This window comes from Heterodontus francisci, chromosome 7, assembly GCF_036365525.1.
Source record: "Heterodontus francisci isolate sHetFra1 chromosome 7, sHetFra1.hap1, whole genome shotgun sequence".
NCBI classification, from domain to species: domain Eukaryota; kingdom Metazoa; phylum Chordata; class Chondrichthyes; order Heterodontiformes; family Heterodontidae; genus Heterodontus; species Heterodontus francisci.
The window spans coordinates 39,668,998-39,686,539 of NC_090377.1; the positions used below are offsets into that span (position 1 = coordinate 39,668,998).

Here is a 17,542-nt window from a genome sequence, read left to right on the forward strand (position 1 = left end):
CCGAGGCACACAAGGAGATATTAGGTCAAATGACCAAAAGCTAAGTTAAAGAAGTAGGCTTCAAGGAGTGTCTGAAAGGAGAAAAGCAAGATTGAGGCGCGAAGAGGTACAGGAGGGCATTTCAGAGCTTAGGCATAAAACATCGAAGGCATGGCCACCAATGGTCCAGCGATTAAAACCGTGCATGCTCAAGAGGCCAGAATTAGAGGAGAATTAAAGCAAAATATTGCAAATGCTGGAAATCTGAAATAAAACAGAAGTGCTGGAAATACACAGCAGGGCAGGCAGCATCTATGGAGAAAGAAGCAGAGTTAACGTTTGTGGACCCTGTTTTCTGTAAGGACTCCATCCCATTCTCCCAGTTTCTCCGTCTCTGACGCATCTGTTCTGATGATGCAACCTTCCACAACCGTGCTTCTGACATCTTTCTTCCCCCTCTCCCACTGTGGTCGACAAGGCTCTCAACCGTGTCCGACCCATTTCCCGCACTTCTGCCCTCACCCCTTCTCCTCCCTCCCAAAACCGCGACAGGGTTCCCGTTGTCCTCACTTTCCACCCCACCAGCCTCCACTACCAAAGGATCATCCTCTACCATTTCCACCACCACCACTAGCATGATGCCACCACCAAACACATCTTCCCTTCCCCTCCCGTCAGCATTTCAAAGGGATCGTTCCTTCGGCGACACCCTAGTCCACTCCTCCATGACCCCCATCCCATGCAATTGAAGGAGGTGTAATATCTGCCCTTTTACCTCCTCTCTCCTCATCATCCAAGGCCCCAAACACACCTTCCAGGTGAAGCAGCGATTTGCTTGTACTTCCATCAATTTGTTATACTGTATGCGCTGCTCACAATGCGGTCACCTCTACATTGAGGAGACCAAATGTAGATTGGATGACCACTTTGCGGAACACCTCCACTCAGTCTGAACGCATGACCCCATGCTTCCGGTTGCTTGCCATTTCAATACATCCCCCTGCTCTCATGCCCACATTTCTGTCTTTGGCCTGCTGCAGTGTTCCAGTGAACATCAACGCAAGCTCGAAGAGCAGCACCTCATTGTTCGATTAGGCAGTCTACAGCCTTGTGGACTCAACAGTGAGTTCAACAATTTCAGAGTCTGACTGGCCTTTTTAAAAATGTTTTTTATTATTTTATTTTTTAACCATGTGCCTGTTTATCATGTGGTGCTTTTGGACAGACCTGCTCATTACTCTGCTATTAACTTTCTCTCCAGACTACTGGTTTGTTTTTCACCACAAGCATTCACTTTCTTTGCTTTTGCCCCATGACATAATTGTTATTTAGTCTCACCTGCCCTCTGCCCTATCACACACCTTCCCTTTTCATCCCTTCCCCACCAATGCCAACCCCCTTCACTTTCTTAAAACCTAATTATTTTCTAACCGTTGCCAGTTCTGATGGAAGGTCACAGACCTGAAATGTTAACTCTGCTTCTTTCTTCACAGATTCTGCCTGACCTGCTGAGTATTTCCAGAACTTTCTGGTTTTATTTCAGAATTAGAGGAGCGCAGATATCTTGGACGGTTGTGGGACTGGACGAGATTACAGAGATAGAGAGGAGTGAGGCAAAGGAGGGATTTCAAAAGAAGAATGAGAATCTTGAAATCAAGATGTTGCTTGACCAGGGCCCAATCTAGGTCATCAAGCACAGGGTGACTTGGTGCAAGTTAAGACAGGGCAGCAGAATTTTGAATGAGCTCTAGTTTCAAGAGGGTAGAATGTGGGAGACCAACCAAGAGTGCATTGGAATAGTCAAGTCTAGAGGTAACGAAGGCATGAATGAGGGTTTCAGCAGCAGATAAGTTGAGACAGGGGCGAAGTCAAGCGATGTTATGGAGGTGGAAATAAGCGGTCTTCGTGATGGCGCGAATATGAGGTTAGAAGCTCACCTCAGCGACAAATATGACACTGAGGTTGCAATCAGACTGGTTTAATCTCAAACTTTTACCAGGGAGAGGGATGGAATTGGTAGTTAGGGAATTGAGTTTGGAGTGGGAACCAAAAATAATGGCTTCAGTCTTCCCAATATTTAATTGACGGAAATTTCTGCTCATCCAGTACTGGATGTCGGCTCGGCAGTCTGCTAATTTAGCAACAGTGGAAGAGTCGAGAGAGATGGTGGTGGTGAGGTAGAGCTGAGTGTTGTCAGCATACATTTGAAAACTAACGCCATGCTTCTGGACGATGTCGCCAAGGGGCAGCATGTAGATGAGAAATAGGAGAGGGCCAAGAATAGATCCTTCAAGGGGACACTAAAGGTAAGGGTGCAGGAATGGAAGAGAAGCCATTGCAAGTTATAGTCTGTATACGATTAGACAGATAAGAATGAAACCAGGTAAGAGCAGTTACAACCAGCTGGATGAGAGTGCAGAGGCATTGGAGGAGGATGATGTGGTCAACTGTGTCAAAGGCTGCAGGCAGGTTGAGAAGGACAAGGAGGGGAAGTTTACATTTGTCACAGTCACATAGGATGTCATCTGTGACTCTTTAATAAGATTTGTTTCAGTACTGTAGCAGGGGTGGAAATCTGATTGAAGGAATTCAAACATGGGAGTTCTGGGAAACACGGGAACAGATCTGGTAGGCAACCACATGTTCAAGGACTATGGAGAGGAAAAGGAGGTTGGAGATGGGACAGTAGTTTGCAAGGACTATGGGACCAAGGGTTGTTTTCTTTTTGAGGGGAGGGGTGATGACAGTACATTAAAAGGAGAGAGGGACAACATCTCTTGGTGAAATATCAAAGAAGGCCTAATTCATTGGTGATTGCATGTTTACTGGTTGCAGGATGTAATATTATAATTTGAGTGGTAAATACTATTTTCCTAACATGAACCGAATATACCAGAAAAAATATTAACTTAGCAATTATATGTCCCCAGTCCCCAGCTACAAAATTGATACATGTATAGATGGCACTGATCATAGATTTACCCCTAAAGAAATTCATAAAAGAGCAAATGATGGCTCAATCAGTAAATGTAACATGGAGTGTGACACTAAATCGGATACATCAAAATGGTCTTAAATACAATCCCAGAGTTAACCAATTTCAAATTGAAAGGGAGAGGTAAACACTGAAAGCTGCACAAACCATTACAGGCTCAGGAATAGAACATTAGGATGCCTATTCCTGGTTTCCATCCATTAAATTCAGTTAGCACTTGATAATTCGCTTAAGGATTGCCTTTTCCCAAGTTTTTTTAAAGAATCAACTACTGCATGCAGTACCTAATTCTAAAACCAACAAATTGCAGGTGTTGGATTGGAAAAAGGATCAGAAAGGAATAAAGTATACCCAAAGTGCTTGTACTTAATGCAGGTTGGCACACTGGCATGGTACGTTTTAGATTCTATTATTGTATTCTAGTATTAGTTTCTAATAACACAATGTGGTGTAGAAGGAAAAATTAAAAATAGGGGCAGAAAAGGAGACAGACAAGAAAGACTGGAAAAAGAAAATAGATTTTTTACTATTGAAAAAAAGTGCTAAGGAAAACTATTATTTTTTAAGCTATTGCTAGAATTCTCATTTTGGCCCCACTGCTTCTGAGTGGATAGTGTACAATGGCAAAATATACTTGATTGTGTCACAAGGTTTGTATTTCTACATAATGGTCAAAGCACTAAGAACAGTTGCACATACAGTAATTTACATTTTTCAGGAAGTAATTCAGTCATCGAATAAGACAAACTGATGTAGCAAGATTTTATGATAAAACATTTAACTAAATATCAGCAACAAGTATTTGTAATAATATGCACCTACTTCACAAAACAGGGTAAGCTTATCATCTGGAAGAAGACCATTTGCTTCATCTAGAAGAAAGTCTCTACGGATAAACTTTTTGAAACCCCAGTCCTTGCCCTGGACAAATCGGTACGCCCTTTGACTTTCTATTAGAAATAAATGAAGAGTAGGGTAATGATGATAAACCCCAAAAATAAACATTTATGTAGCATTCATATCAATGCATTATACCATACAAGGGGAGGATTTCCACTATTCATTATTTCTAGCAAAACCATCAACCTGTACCTTATGCAGTGAAGAGGAAACCGTCACATCTCGTATGTAGAAAATGTAAGCTGTTTTGGAATTAATCTTTTTTCTATGAAAGGATAGTCCTTCCATATTTTGTTTGACAAAACTGCTGTAATGCTCGGACAGATTAATTTGAGAACAGTTTAAAAAAACACTAGCTCCATTTGTAGTCTGTACAAATGCGATTCCACTAAATTAAGAGTGTGAGTGGACTTTGCTGGTTCCCCAGAAGAAATTGGAAAACAGCAGTATTTACTATTCTTTAAGTAACACTTAAAACTCTGAATATTACATTTCTAATGCTAAATGGTCACTACTAGAGAGACCACAAGATTGAGCATCAAGTAAAAGCTCCTTGCTTTGGTTTATTTGAATGCAAGCATTCTCCACATAGCACAGGAATCTGTCACTCAGCCTATTGATCCTGGAAAATCATGCGTTCAACACACAGAACCTATTGCCATAAAACTCACTGACTACATGTGATTGACTGTTCTCACGCTCTATAACAGGCAGCAAGCGTACCCAAGAACCTGTTCATTTTGACCTTATAAGTTTCAGCTGGATTACACCCCTGAAATTAAACAGAAAACTCTATGGATACATGGGAAAACACACAATGTGTGGAAAATGCCTGAATTCAAAGAATGGTGAGGACCCTGCTACCACAGTCACCCATCTTTCTTCATTCTACATTCTCTGCATCCTGCGGGACCATACCAAAACAGTAGTACTTAGAAAGTTTGGGGGGGGGAGGGGTGGTCTTCCAAGAGTCTCAACGCCCACTGGAAGAAAAAATCTCCCAAAAGTTAGATCTTAGGAAGACATCAGGTCTACTGAAAATGTCAAAACTGAGATTAACAAACTTTTGTTCGGCAAAAATATTAAGGAATATGGAAATAAGATACAGATTAGCCATGACCTAACAATGGTGGAATAGACTCGAAGGATTAACTGACCTACTCCTGTTCCTATGTTCCTAACCAATAAGCGCGTTTCATGAACAGAGGAAGGGCATGGCTATGGGGAAAAAGCAAGGTAGTGGCTCTTTTAAAAAACAGGCAGAGGCACGATAGGAAGAATGGTCTCCTTCTGCACTCTCAGAATCTCTGAAGTCATTACAAACATCAATGGACACCTCATTAAGAGAAGCACAGAATGCAGTATGGCGGTTATTAAGTTATCAGGATTACAACCAATGGATTATTTTTTGTTGGTGTTGGTTGAGGGAGGAATGAGGATCTCAGCAGGGCCGTGACAGAACTCAATGTTTTTCTTCAGATTGTGGCATGCAATCTTCAATGGGGCCTCTCCTTAATACCTCATTCTAAGGCCAGGAACTCCAACAATGCACTGAATTATGTCTTTCTTTTTGTGGACATCACTAACAAGATCAGTATTTACTGTCCATCCCTAATTGCCCTTGAAAGATGGTGGCGAGCCACCTTCTTGAACACAACTGGGCCATTGGGTCTGGAGTACCATATGAGCTAGACTGGATAAGGATTTCCTTCATTAAAGGAAGGACATTAACAAACCAGACGGGTTTTTATGACAAACTGGTAGTTTCATGGTCACCACTACTGATACTAGCTTTTTCCTGAATTTAAATTTCCTAACTACTGTGGTGGGATTTGAACACACATCTCTAGATCAATCCAGGCCTCTGGATTACCAATCCAGCAACATAACCACAATACTACTGTACCCTTAGTCTAGATTATGTGTCTTTATATGTTATGGAGCTCGAATCACAACCTTCTGACTCAGAGGCAGAAGTGTCATCAGTTGAGCCAGGCTAATACCCATAACCAGTACTTCATTCAAACATCTATTTAACTGTGCTTGCTCAATAGCTTACCAAGGGTCTTCATTTCACAAGAAGTGATGACGTAAAGCTTTAGGTTGTAATCATCTGAGCAACAATGAAGACAATCCAAACTCCATTTATATGGTGGAGGATAAAATGACGGAAAGGAAATCTCCTGCTTTAAATGGGCATGACACACATTTCGGGACAGGAAGATAGGGTGATTCCTACAATTGTCCAGTCAAGGTACTGAACAAAATGGGGTTGGTCTAATAGATCTGTAACACTGACTTTACATAGTGAAACTAATGCAGTCTTCCATGAAAGGCTTTGAAATCAAATGACTCCTAGTTTTTTTAATATACAGCTGATCAATTTTTAGAAAACGAAACACGGGTACCAAAGTCAGGGCTGTTACGATCAGGTGAGGAGAGAGCACAAGGCTCCCTCCTGTCTATCCTCTTCTCCGAATGCAACAGGGTTATTTCCTCTTTTAAACAGTGTATGTGCTTACCACTTCAGTGAGTGTTTTACCTTTTATTTTGGTGTGATCGTAAAAGAACCAATCGGACAGGTTTTCTTGAGTTAAAGTAAGAGGTGAGTTTATTATACCTAAAAATTGAAACCCTATCTAAATAAAAATAATAAAATGACGCTACACTTTCACGCGCACATACAAATAGGTTACAGAGTGATGAGGCATAGATTTGTGTTGGATTAGAGATCAGAACAAATAAAAATAATACAGTCTGTGTCAACTGGTGACTTTAGTGGGCTTCTGGTTGAGTTTTTGGTTCTGCATTGGTAGTTCTTGGACAGTTGAGCAGAGGGCTTTCTTCTCGGTGTCTTTATGTTGGATCTAGCAGCCGGCAGCTAGGCTTCACATGGCCCGCCGGGCCGTCAAAAGACAGAAAGAGGGGGAGGGGGAGACGGGGGGGGGGGGGGGGGTGGGGAGATGGGGGGGGAAAGAGAGAGAGACGGGGTGGGGGGGGGGAAAGAGAGAGAGACAAGGGGAGAGAGAGAGAGAGAGACAGGGGGAGGGGGGGAGAGAGAGATACGGGTGGGGGGGGGGAGAAGAGAGACGGGGGGGGGAGAAGAGAGAGAGACGGGGGGGGGGAGAAGAGAGAGAGACAGGGGAGGGGGGGAGGAGAGAGAGATACGGGTGGGGGGGGGGAGAGAAGAGACGGGGGGGGAGAAGAGAGAGAGAGACGGGGGGGGGGGGAGAAGAGAGAGAGACGGGGGGGGGAGAAGAGAGAGAGACGGGGGGGGAAGAGAGAGAGAGACGGGGGGGGGGGAAGAAGAGAGAGAGACGGGGGGGGGGGAAGAGAGAGAGAGACGGGGGGGGGGGAAGAGAGAGAGAGACGGGGGGGGGGGAAGAGAGAGAGAGACGGGGGGGGGGGGAAGAGAGAGAGAGACGGGGGGGGGAAGATGAGAGAGAGACGGGGGGGGGAAGAGAGGAGAGAGACGGGGGGGGAAGAGAGAGAGAGACGGGGGGGGGGAAGAGAGAGAGAGACGGGGGGGGAAGAGAGAGAGAGACGGGGGGGGGGCGGAAAGAAGAGAGAGACGGGGGGGGGCGGAAAGAGAGAGAGAGACGGGGGCGGAAGAGAGAGAGAGACGGGGGGGGGAAGAGAGAGAGACGGGGGGGGAAGAGAGAGAGACGGGGGGGAAGAGAGAGAGACGGGGGGGGGGAAGAGAGAGAGACGGGGGGGGAAGAGAGAGAGACGGGGGGGGGGGGGAAGAGAGAGAGACGGGGGGGGGGGAGAGAGAGAGAGACGGGGGGGGGGAGAGAGAGAGAGACGGGGGGGGGGGAGAGAGAGAGACGGGGGGGGGGGGGAGAGAGAGAGAGAGACGGGGGGGGGGGAGAGAGAGACGGGGGGGGGGGGGGAAGAGAGAGAGACGGGGGGGGGGGAAGAGAGAGAGACGGGGGGGGGAAGAGAGAGAGACGGTGGGGGGGAAGAGAGAGAGACGGTGGGGGGGGAAGAGAGAGAGACGGTGGGGGGGAAGAGAGAGAGACGGGGGGGGGGGGAAGAGAGAGAGGGGGGGGGGAAGAGAGAGAGACGGGGGGGGAAGAGAGAGAGACGGGGGGGAAGAGAGAGAGAGACGGGGGGGGGAAGAGAGAGAGAGACGGGGGGGAAGAGAGAGAGAGACGGGGGGGAAGAGAGAGAGAGACGGGGGGGAAGAGAGAGAGAGACGGGGGGGAAGAGAGAGAGAAGACGGGGGGGGAAGAGAGAGAGACGGGGGGGGGAAGAGAGAGAGACGGGGGGGGGGAAGAGAGAGAGACGGGGGGGAAGAGAGAGAGAGACGGGGGGGGGAAAGAGAGAGAGAGACGGGGGGGGGGAAAGAGAGAGAGAGACGGGGGGGAAGAGAGAGAGAGACGGGGGGGAAGAGAGAGAGAGACGGGGGGGAAGAGAGAGAGAGACGGGGGGGAAGAGAGAGAGACGGGGGGGGGAAGAGAGAGAGACGGGGGGGGGGGAAGAGAGAGAGACGGGGGGGGAAGAGAGAGAGACGGGGGGGGGGAAGAGAGAGAGACGGGGGGGGAAGAGAGAGAGACGGGGGGGGGAAGAGAGAGAGACGGGGGGGGGAAGAGAGAGACGGGGGGGGGGAAGAGAGAGAGACGGTGGGGGGGGAAGAGAGAGAGACGGTGGGGGGGAAGAGAGAGAGACGGGGGGGGGGAAGAGAGAGAGACGGGGGGGGGGGAAGAGAGAGAGACGGGGGGGGGGGGGAAGAGAGAGAGACGGGGGGGGGGGGGAAGAGAGAGAGACGGGGGGGGGGGGGGAAGAGAGAGAGACGGGGGGGGGGGGGGGAAGAGAGAGAGAAGGGGGGGGGAAGAGAGAGAGAAGGGGGGGGGGAAGAGAGAGAGACGGGGGGGGGGGGAAGAGAGAGAGACGGGGGGGGGGAAGAGAGAGAGACGGGGGGGGGGGGAAGAGAGAGAGACGGGGGGGGGAAGAGAGAGAGACGGGGGGGAAGAGAGAGAGAGACGGGGGGGGAAGAGAGAGAGAGACGGGGGGGCGGAAAGAGAGAGAGAGACGGGGGGGAAGAGAGAGAGACAGGGGGGGGGAAGAGAGAGAGACAGGGGGGGGGAAGAGAGAGAGACAGGGGGGGGGAAGAGAGAGAGACGGGGGGGAAGAGAGAGAGACGGGGGGGAAGAGAGAGAGACGGGGGGGGGAGAGAAGAGAGAGACGGGGGGGGGGGGAGAAGAGAGAGAGACGAGGGGGGGGGGAGAAGAGAGAGAGACGGGGGGGATGAGAGAGAGACGGGGGGAGAGAGAGAGAGACGGGGGGAAGAGAGAGAGACGGGGGGAAGAGAGAGAGACGGGGGGAAGAGAGAGAGACGGGGGGAAGAGAGAGAGACGGGGGGGAAGAGAGAGAGACGGGGGGAAGAGAGAGAGACGGGGGGGGGGGGAGAGAGAGAGAGACGGGGGGGGGGGGAGAAGAGAGAGAGACGGGGGGGGGGAGAAGAGAGAGAGAGCGGGGGGGGGGGATGAGAGAGAGACGGGGGGAAGAGAGAGAGACGGGGGGGAAGAGAGAGAGACGGGGGGGAAGAGAAGAGAGAGAGCGGGGGGGGGGAAGAGAGAGAGAGAGGGGGGGAAGAGAGAGAGACGGGGGGGGAAGAGAGAGAGACGGGGGGGAAGAGAGAGAGACGGGGGGGGGAAGAGAGAGAGACGGGGGGGGAAGAGAGAGAGACGGGGGGGGAAGAGAGAGAGAGACGGGGGGGGAAGAGAGAGAGAGACGGGGGGGGAAGAGAGAGAGAGACGGGGGGGGGGGGGGAAGAGAGAGAGAGACGGGGGGGGGGGGGAAAGAGAGAGAGAGACGGGGGGGGGGGGAAAGAGAGAGAGAGACGGGAGGGGGCGGAAGAGAGAGAGACGGGGGGGGGGGGGGAAGAGAGAGAGAAACGGGGGGGGGGGCGGAGAGAGAGAGAGGACGGGGGGGGGAAGAGAGAGAGACGGGGGGGAAGAGAGAGAGACGGGGGAAGAGAGAGAGACGGGGGGAAGAGAGAGAGACGGGGGGGAAGAGAGAGAGACGGGGGGGGAAGAGAGAGAGAGACGGGGGGGGAAGAGAGAGAGACGGGGGGAAGAGAGAGAGACGGGGGGAAGAGAGAGAGACGGGGGGGAGAGAGAGAGACGGGGGGAAAGAGAGAGAGACGGGGGGAGAGAGAGAGACGGGGGGAAGAGAGAGAGACGGGGGGGAAGAGAGAGAGACGGGGGGAAGAGAGAGAGACGGGGGGAAGAGAGAGAGACGGGGGGAGGTGGAAGAGAGAGCAGAAGGGGGGACGAGAGAGGCAGAGAGAGAAGAAGAGAGGCAGGGAGAGATAGAGAGGCAGAGAGAGAGAGGCAGAGAGAGAGAGAGAGAGAGAGCGGGGCAAGAGAGAGAGAGAGAGAGAGAGAAGAGAGAGAGAGAGAAGCAGAGAGAGAGAGAGAGAGAGAGGCAGAGAGAGAGAGAGAGAGAGAGGCAGAGAGAGAGAGAGTGAGAGAGAGCAGGAGAGAGAGAGAGGGCAGAAGAGAGAGAGAGGGGCAGAGAGAGAGAGAGGAGCAGAGAGAGAGAGAGGGCAGAGAGAGAGAGAGAGGGGCAGAGAGAGAGAGAGAGAGGGGCAGAGAGAGAGAGAGAGGGGCAGAGAGAGAGAGGAGAGAGGCATGAGAGAGAGAGAGAGAGAGGGGCAGAGAGAGAGAGGGGCAGAGAGAGAGAGAGAGAGAGGGTGGGGCAGAGAGAGAGAGAGGAGCAGTGAGAGTGAAAGAGAGAGGCAGAGAGAGAGAAAGAGAGCGACAGAGGTAGAGAGAGACAAAGAATCTTCTTCTGGCTTCTGCACAGATTGAGTCTTTGACTTGTTTGCTCCGTCCAGGAAAACTCCCACTTTCACAGAGATGGACACAGTCTCATGACTGTATTCTCTTGGTACCTTCTAATGAGATTCAATTTAAGATTTTCATCTCTCAAGCCTCATGGTGTTGATTTTTCCCCCTGGAGGGGTTCGCTGTTTCAATGTTAATGCGTTGCTAATGAAAGTAATCTCAACAGGACAAACCATTGTTTTGGGTACAGGCTAATCAGACATGTGTCTCCACTTTTTATGCCTTGGAATATGCAAGGTTTTCAAATGCAAATGGTAGCAGCCATTTTCAGCTGTGGCAAAGTCTTTGCAAAAGTTGTCTGTAATATTTCAGCTTTCCTTTAAGTTTAACATGAGGTTCCAATCGATGAATTAAAAATGCTCATTTGGCACATAGCATTTTTTTTGACAAGGGTAAGTAATCTTAAAGAAGCTGAACTTTGGATGTTTTTGACAAAAGGAAGGTCAACAGAAGGTTGACCAGTAAACAAATCTTACTGGAAAGCATCTGTTTGCAAATAACCCAGCAGGGGGTTTGTGCTTGTGACTCTGAAAAGGATGTTGACAAGGGAATGACAAACCAAGATTTATGGTTGTCATATGACTTGCTTCTGGAAAAGTTTTAGTTTCATTTTTAACTGTTAAAAAAGCCAGTGGGTGTTTGGCCAAAGAGAGAAAGAAGCTTGTTTCCTGACCTGCCAGGAGAAGACAGCTGATATCTCTCTCTTTGAAAAATTCTTGCAAAATTTAAAGAATTCCTGCATCAAGTTGTACTGTTGCCTCCTGTATTTGAAGAAATCCCACATGTTTGCAGAAACCTTGCATCTTTGAAGGAACTTTGCATCGAATATGTGGAAATTGAAACCTTTGTTGCTGTACACCTGATGCAAGACCTCTGCGAAGCCTTCTGTTGCTGCATCTCATGAAAGCCTACCCACCTACCTACTGTTCATCAACATCGCCTGGAAAGAACTGTTCTAGGAAGACTTCTAGTGGCAGCCACCTATTCGCCTTTGGGACACCTTGCCAAAACAAAGAACTTCCATACCTTCTCTTCAGTCTAAGTTTTTTTTATTCCTTCTATTTCTTTGTAACAGCTGTAAACAAAAATCCTTTTTTGTTTCCCAGTTAACCGGTTATGTATGTGTGTGAGGGCTAGGATAAAATAAAGGGCTTTAATATTTTAATTCGCGTGTATATTTACTTCATTATTGGTTAAGACTTGGTTTATAATAAACAGATAATGTTTTTGTTTATTAAAGAAACCTGGTGGTTGTGCTTTATTCTGGGGAAAAATAGAGTATCTGATTGACGGTTTCGGTAAGTGGGAAAATTTAAATATATGTTGTGACCTGTGGAGAAGTGGGAGTGAATTAACAGTGCACTCCTCCCACCTTGGTCGTAACGCAGGATATAATTTCCAGTTTGTCTTCATGAATCAGAATATCAGTGGGTCTCAACGCAGAAGACCAAAATGGCTACAAATGGACTCTAATAACATTGAGCTTCAGCCTAATTTAAAGTAAAAGCTGTAATGTGAAATAAAATTAGCACAAAGAAACAGAATACCATTAGCACAAAGCTTTTCCACTTGATAGTTGGATACTAAACACCTTAACAGTAGAGCACCTGCTACTTTGAGATTCTATTGCACTAACCACTTATATAGATTCTCAACAACTCAAATGAAACATTTTTGAATTTAGGCAAAGGATCAACTAGCTGAGAGGAGTGACTCCCCATGAGAACTATTTTATGTATGTAGTAACCACTGCAGTCTCTTCCTTTTGTTTGCATTTTCTGAAATCAACAGTGGCATCAGCAGAAATGTATCCCATGGAAATATCTGCCTAACTTCCAAGATGCTGTTGACTTCGTTCTAGAACACAAAAAACATAAAAGCTGTTTCCGAGAGAGAGAAGCAGGTCCATCTCCAAGAATCTCCAAATCCTACTCATCAGTTGTCCAATGAGCAACTTGGGGGCTGCACGAGTGCAAGTTTTACTTTTAAGTTGTTCTTAGGATGCAGGCGTCGCTGGCAAGGCCAGCATTTATTGCCCCGGAGAAGGTGGTAGTGAGCTGCCTACTTGAACTGCTGCAGTCCATGTGGTGTAGATATACACAGAATTCTTTCTGTAGCAGTTTGATACGACTGAGTGGCTTTCCAGGCCATTTCAGAGGGCAGTGGATCTGGAGTCACATATAGGATAGACCAGGTAAGGACGGCAGATTTCCTCCCATTAGTGAACCAGATGGATTTTTACAATGATCCAGTAGTTTCATTATTATTAATGAGGCTAGCATTTTATTCCAGATTTATTAATTGAATTAAAATTCCCCTAGCTGCCATGGTGGGGTCTGAACTTGTGTTTCCAGTGCATTAGTCCGGGTCGCTGGATTACTAATCCTATAACATTATTACTCTGCTACTGTCCCCCATTAAGTGGGGTATCTTTGGACTAAGGTGGCTCAAATATTGGAGCCACAGTTGAGTCTGCTAAGATAGGCTCAATAATCTGACACATCAAACGAAGTACAGACCACATTTGATGACTGAACAATTAGCTTGGCTCATTAATGGAAGCTGGAAAAGTAAATCTTGTCACTGGGAGCTAGAATTCTTTCCACCTCAGTTCCAGGTAAACCTGTAAGCAAATACCACAATGGACATGGTGGTCCTTGCTGACAAGCAGCAGGAAGCTAACCAACACTCTGTACTGCTAAGCTGTGCTGTTTTATCTTGTTAACAGCCAGCAGTACCATTGGACTCCCTAAGTGTTGTGTCTGCTTGAAACTAGGTAAGTGAGGTGAGTCCTTAAGGTGAGATTCTATCTTCAGTCAAATGGAATTTCTCAGCTTATCTGGAGATTCTTAAATATGGTGATGGATTTCTGTTGTGTTAACTTGGCTACGTAAAAAAAAAGTTGAACATTTGCAGAATAATCTCCAGGTAAAACACCCGAAGAGGCTGAACGGTGAAATGGCAAAGGGCACCTGCAGCTGTTATAGAGTCAGAGAGATCCAACACTGAAATAGGCCCTTCGGCCCACCGTGTCTGTGCCAAACATCAACCACCCATTTATACTAATCCTACATTAATCCCATATTCCCTATCACATCCCCTCCTACATTAATCCGATATTCCCTACCATTCTCCTACCACCTACCTACACTAGGGACAATTTACAATGGCCAATTTACCTATCAACCTGCAAGTCTTTGGCGGTGGGAGGAAACCCACGCGGTCACAGGAAGAACTTGCAAACTCCGCACAGGCAGTACCCAGAACTGAACCCGGGTCGCTGGTGCTGTGAGGCTGCGGTGCTAACCACTGCCCCTCTGTGCTGTTATCCAGCTCTGTCAAAGGGCAGAAAATGTTTTCTGGTCGACATACCAACAAACCCAGTGAACTGCATCCGGCACAGGGTCAGAGATATTTCCCTTATTTGTTCAAATGGTGAATTTCAGTGTTGTTATCAATCAGATTTTCTACACTGATCTTCCCTGAACTAGCCACTGGAAGTGAATCAGAACCAATTCAAGGGCTCTCAGTTTGAAGCAGCTGATATATCATCTGCCCTGCACCCAGTTCCCCAGTAAGCTTCGCATCCCATAACATAAGCATGTGTAACTAGAGAGATGAGTCTAACAATGAAAGGAAAACTGTTGGATATTGCTTTCTTATACTTTATGAAAACACATTGCAAGCTAATTCTTAATCGACTCTTGTAATGTGGAGTTTGGGACTACAAAAATGGCTGCTGTCAACAACTGCAGTACTATGCAAATAAAGGTTAGAATGATGCAACCCTCCCAAGAGGATCAAGAACCATGAGGTGCTCAATAGAGACACAAACCTTTTGAAGGGTGTGCAGTACATGTCCCTAAAAAAGAAAAATCAAACCTTGAGAGGCAGTCAGTTGACATTTCTCGGTGTTTAGAATTTTGTTTTAAATTTGTCAGGATGATGGATGATCCTGGTAAGTGTGCATTTATTGCTCTCCCTAGTAGGCCATACAAGGTGGTGGCAGACCTTCTTAAATCGCGGAGGTCCTTATGGAGATGGCGCCTCCAAGATAAGAAGTTGGGAATTATACTAGAGATGAAGAATTAGTAATTTATGTCTCAAATCAAATGGTGTTACTTGGAGGTGATAATATTCCCAGCCCTTGAATCATTTGCAGGATTTGATGGATAGCTCTGGCAAGGAACATTGAATTGTAAAGGCAGGGGTACAAATGGATATGCACCACATTCAAAACATGATGCTGAATTTAATTTTTTTAAAATTCATGACTGTTGCTGGCAAGGCTGGCATTTATTGTCCATCCCTAATTGCCCTTGAGAAGGTGATGGTGAGCTGCCTTCTTAAACCGCTGCAGTCCATGTGGTGCAGATTCATCCACAATGCTATTAGGGAGGGAGTTCCAGGATTTTGACTCAGTAACAGTGAAGGAACTGTGATACATTTCCAAGTCAGGATGGTGGTGTCCCTATGCGCCTGTTGCCCTTGTTCTTCTGGGTCTTAGAGGTCATGGGTTTGATAAGTGTTATCGAAGGAGCCTTGGCGAGTTGCTGCAGTGCAGGCAAAGGTAATTGCCCAGATTTTGCAGTCAGTGGCGAAGTGACAATGCTCGCCACGGACCTCAAAGAAAGCTGCCCATAAAGATTTAGCAGGCTCCAGAATGTCTATTTCCCTCATTCAAATGACTTTCAATCTGGCAGCATCTATTGGGGAATCTGTGGGGTCAACAGCGAAGTCATCAAGCAGGCTGATCAGGCAATCTGACTGAAGAATTCTTGCAGACACCAAACCAGGAAGTAAAAACCACAGGTTATAATTCCCTCTTTAATCATTTTACAGAAAGGAAAATAAAGTTTGAGACGTACATTTAGTACACCAGTAAAAATTCTTACTCCTGACTGATCGCAGAGGGTTGTGGGGCTGGAAGAGATTAGAGATAGGGAGGGACAAGGCCATGGAGGAATTTGTAAACAAGGATGAGAATACTAAAAGCGAGGTGTTGCTTCACCGGGAGCAACTGTAGGTCAGCGAGCACTAGGGAGATGGATGCGAGGGACTTGGTGCAACTAAGGACATAGGCGGCAAAGTTTTGAATAACCACAGTCTGCAGAGAAGGAGAACTAGCAAGGCCAGCCAGGACTGTGTTGGAATAGTCTCACATAGAGGTGGTAAAGGCATGGATGAGGGTTTCAGCAGCAGATAAGCTGAGGCAAGGACAGAGTTGGGCAATGTTACAGAGCTGGAAGTAGGTGGTCTTAGTGACGATGCAGGTATGTGGTTGGAAGCTCATCGTGGGGCAAATATAATACCAAAGTTGCGAACTGTCTGGCTCAGACAGTTGCCATGTAGAGGGATGGAGTCAGCGGCAGGGGAATGGAGTTCCAACACAATTAAGATAAATGCATATGATAATTCTGATGAAATACAGTATAATGTACCGAATAGTTAATAATGCCTGGGGATACATCAGGAAGCTACGTTGGAGAGAAACCAGCCTCATGAATCCTGGTTACATGAAAGGGTTTTAGAAAATGTACTCAACTTCAAAGCCAAAGATCTCTGCAGATGTGGTATCAAGGGACTAGAAGACCCTTAAATTCAAGACTTCAATGAACATAGAGCTCCAATCTAGACTATCGTGAATCATCAACTTCACATAACCTCAACTATTATACATCTTAACAAAAAATTTAGTCATTTAGTAGTACAGAACTTGAGTAATGCTGAAAATAGAGACACATTGTCAAAGCTTTTCATCTCGCAATCAGGACAATCGCAAGAATAACCAATGTGAGGGAAAAGAACAACTGATACTGCATGAGAAGAGAGTGTTGATTGGTTGGCAAGTGAACTCTGATTAGTAGAGGCATTACCATGGTGAATGCACCAGTTTACTGTGCCTGACCGGTGTTCTGATCCAGTTCTGATAAAAGATCACTGACCTGAAAAGCTAACTCTGCGTGTCTCTCCACAGATGCTGCCAGACCTGCTGAGTATTTCCAGCACTTTCTGTTTTGAATTTGCTGAGGACTGCCTTCTGTGATGGTGGGCACAACAGGAGGAGGCCAAGATGGTCATTCACTTCAGGCTGAAGATGGCTGCAAAACCTTCAGCCTCACCACTTGCACTCACGGGCTAGCTTCCACCAGCATTACGAATGGGGATGTTCATGGAGGCTCCCCCATTACCCATCGCCAGTTATTTAGTTGTCCACTACCATTCAGGACTGGATGTGGCAGGACTGCAGAGCTTTCATCTGACCCATTGGTTGCAAGGTCATGAGTCATTTAGGCACAGAAGGCAGCCATTCAGCCCATCGTGCCCATTCCGGCTCCCTGCATAACAGTCCAGTCAGTCCCACACCCTGCTCTATCCACTTCTCCCTGCAAGTTTATTTCCTTCAAGTGTCCATCCAACTTCGTGTTGAAATCATTGATCGTCTCCACTTCTACCACCCTTGTGGGCAGCGAGTTCCAGGTCATTACCACTCACTGTGTAAAAAAGTTCTTCCTCACATTCCCCCTGTATCTCTTACCAAAACCTCCAATCTGTGTCTCCTAGTCCTTGTACCAGCAGTTAATGGGAACAGTTTCTTTTTGCCTAACTTATCTAAGCCTGTCATAATCTTATATACCTTTATCAAATATCCCCTCAATCTCCTTTGCTCCAAAGAGAACAACTCCAGCTTTTCCAACCTAACATTGTAACTAAAATCCCCCATCCCTGCGACCATTCCAGTAAATCTCATCTGCACTCTCTCAAGTGTGGTGATCAGAACTGGACACAATACTCAAGTTGGGGTCTAACCAAA

At 47.2% G+C, this 17,542-nt stretch overlaps 1 protein-coding gene across 11 annotated transcripts in view; it reads right to left on the minus strand.

Moving 5' to 3' along the window:
• spopla (speckle type BTB/POZ protein like a) overlaps positions 1-17,542 on the minus strand; it is a 325,679-nt gene that overhangs the window by 23,690 nt on the left and 284,447 nt on the right. For all 11 annotated transcript variants that reach the window (XM_068035024.1, XM_068035015.1, XM_068035014.1 and 8 more), the window contains one exon: positions 3,797-3,924. In XM_068035024.1, the coding sequence (XP_067891125.1) occupies positions 3,797-3,924 (128 nt within the window). The remainder of the gene's footprint in view (positions 1-3,796; positions 3,925-17,542) is intronic.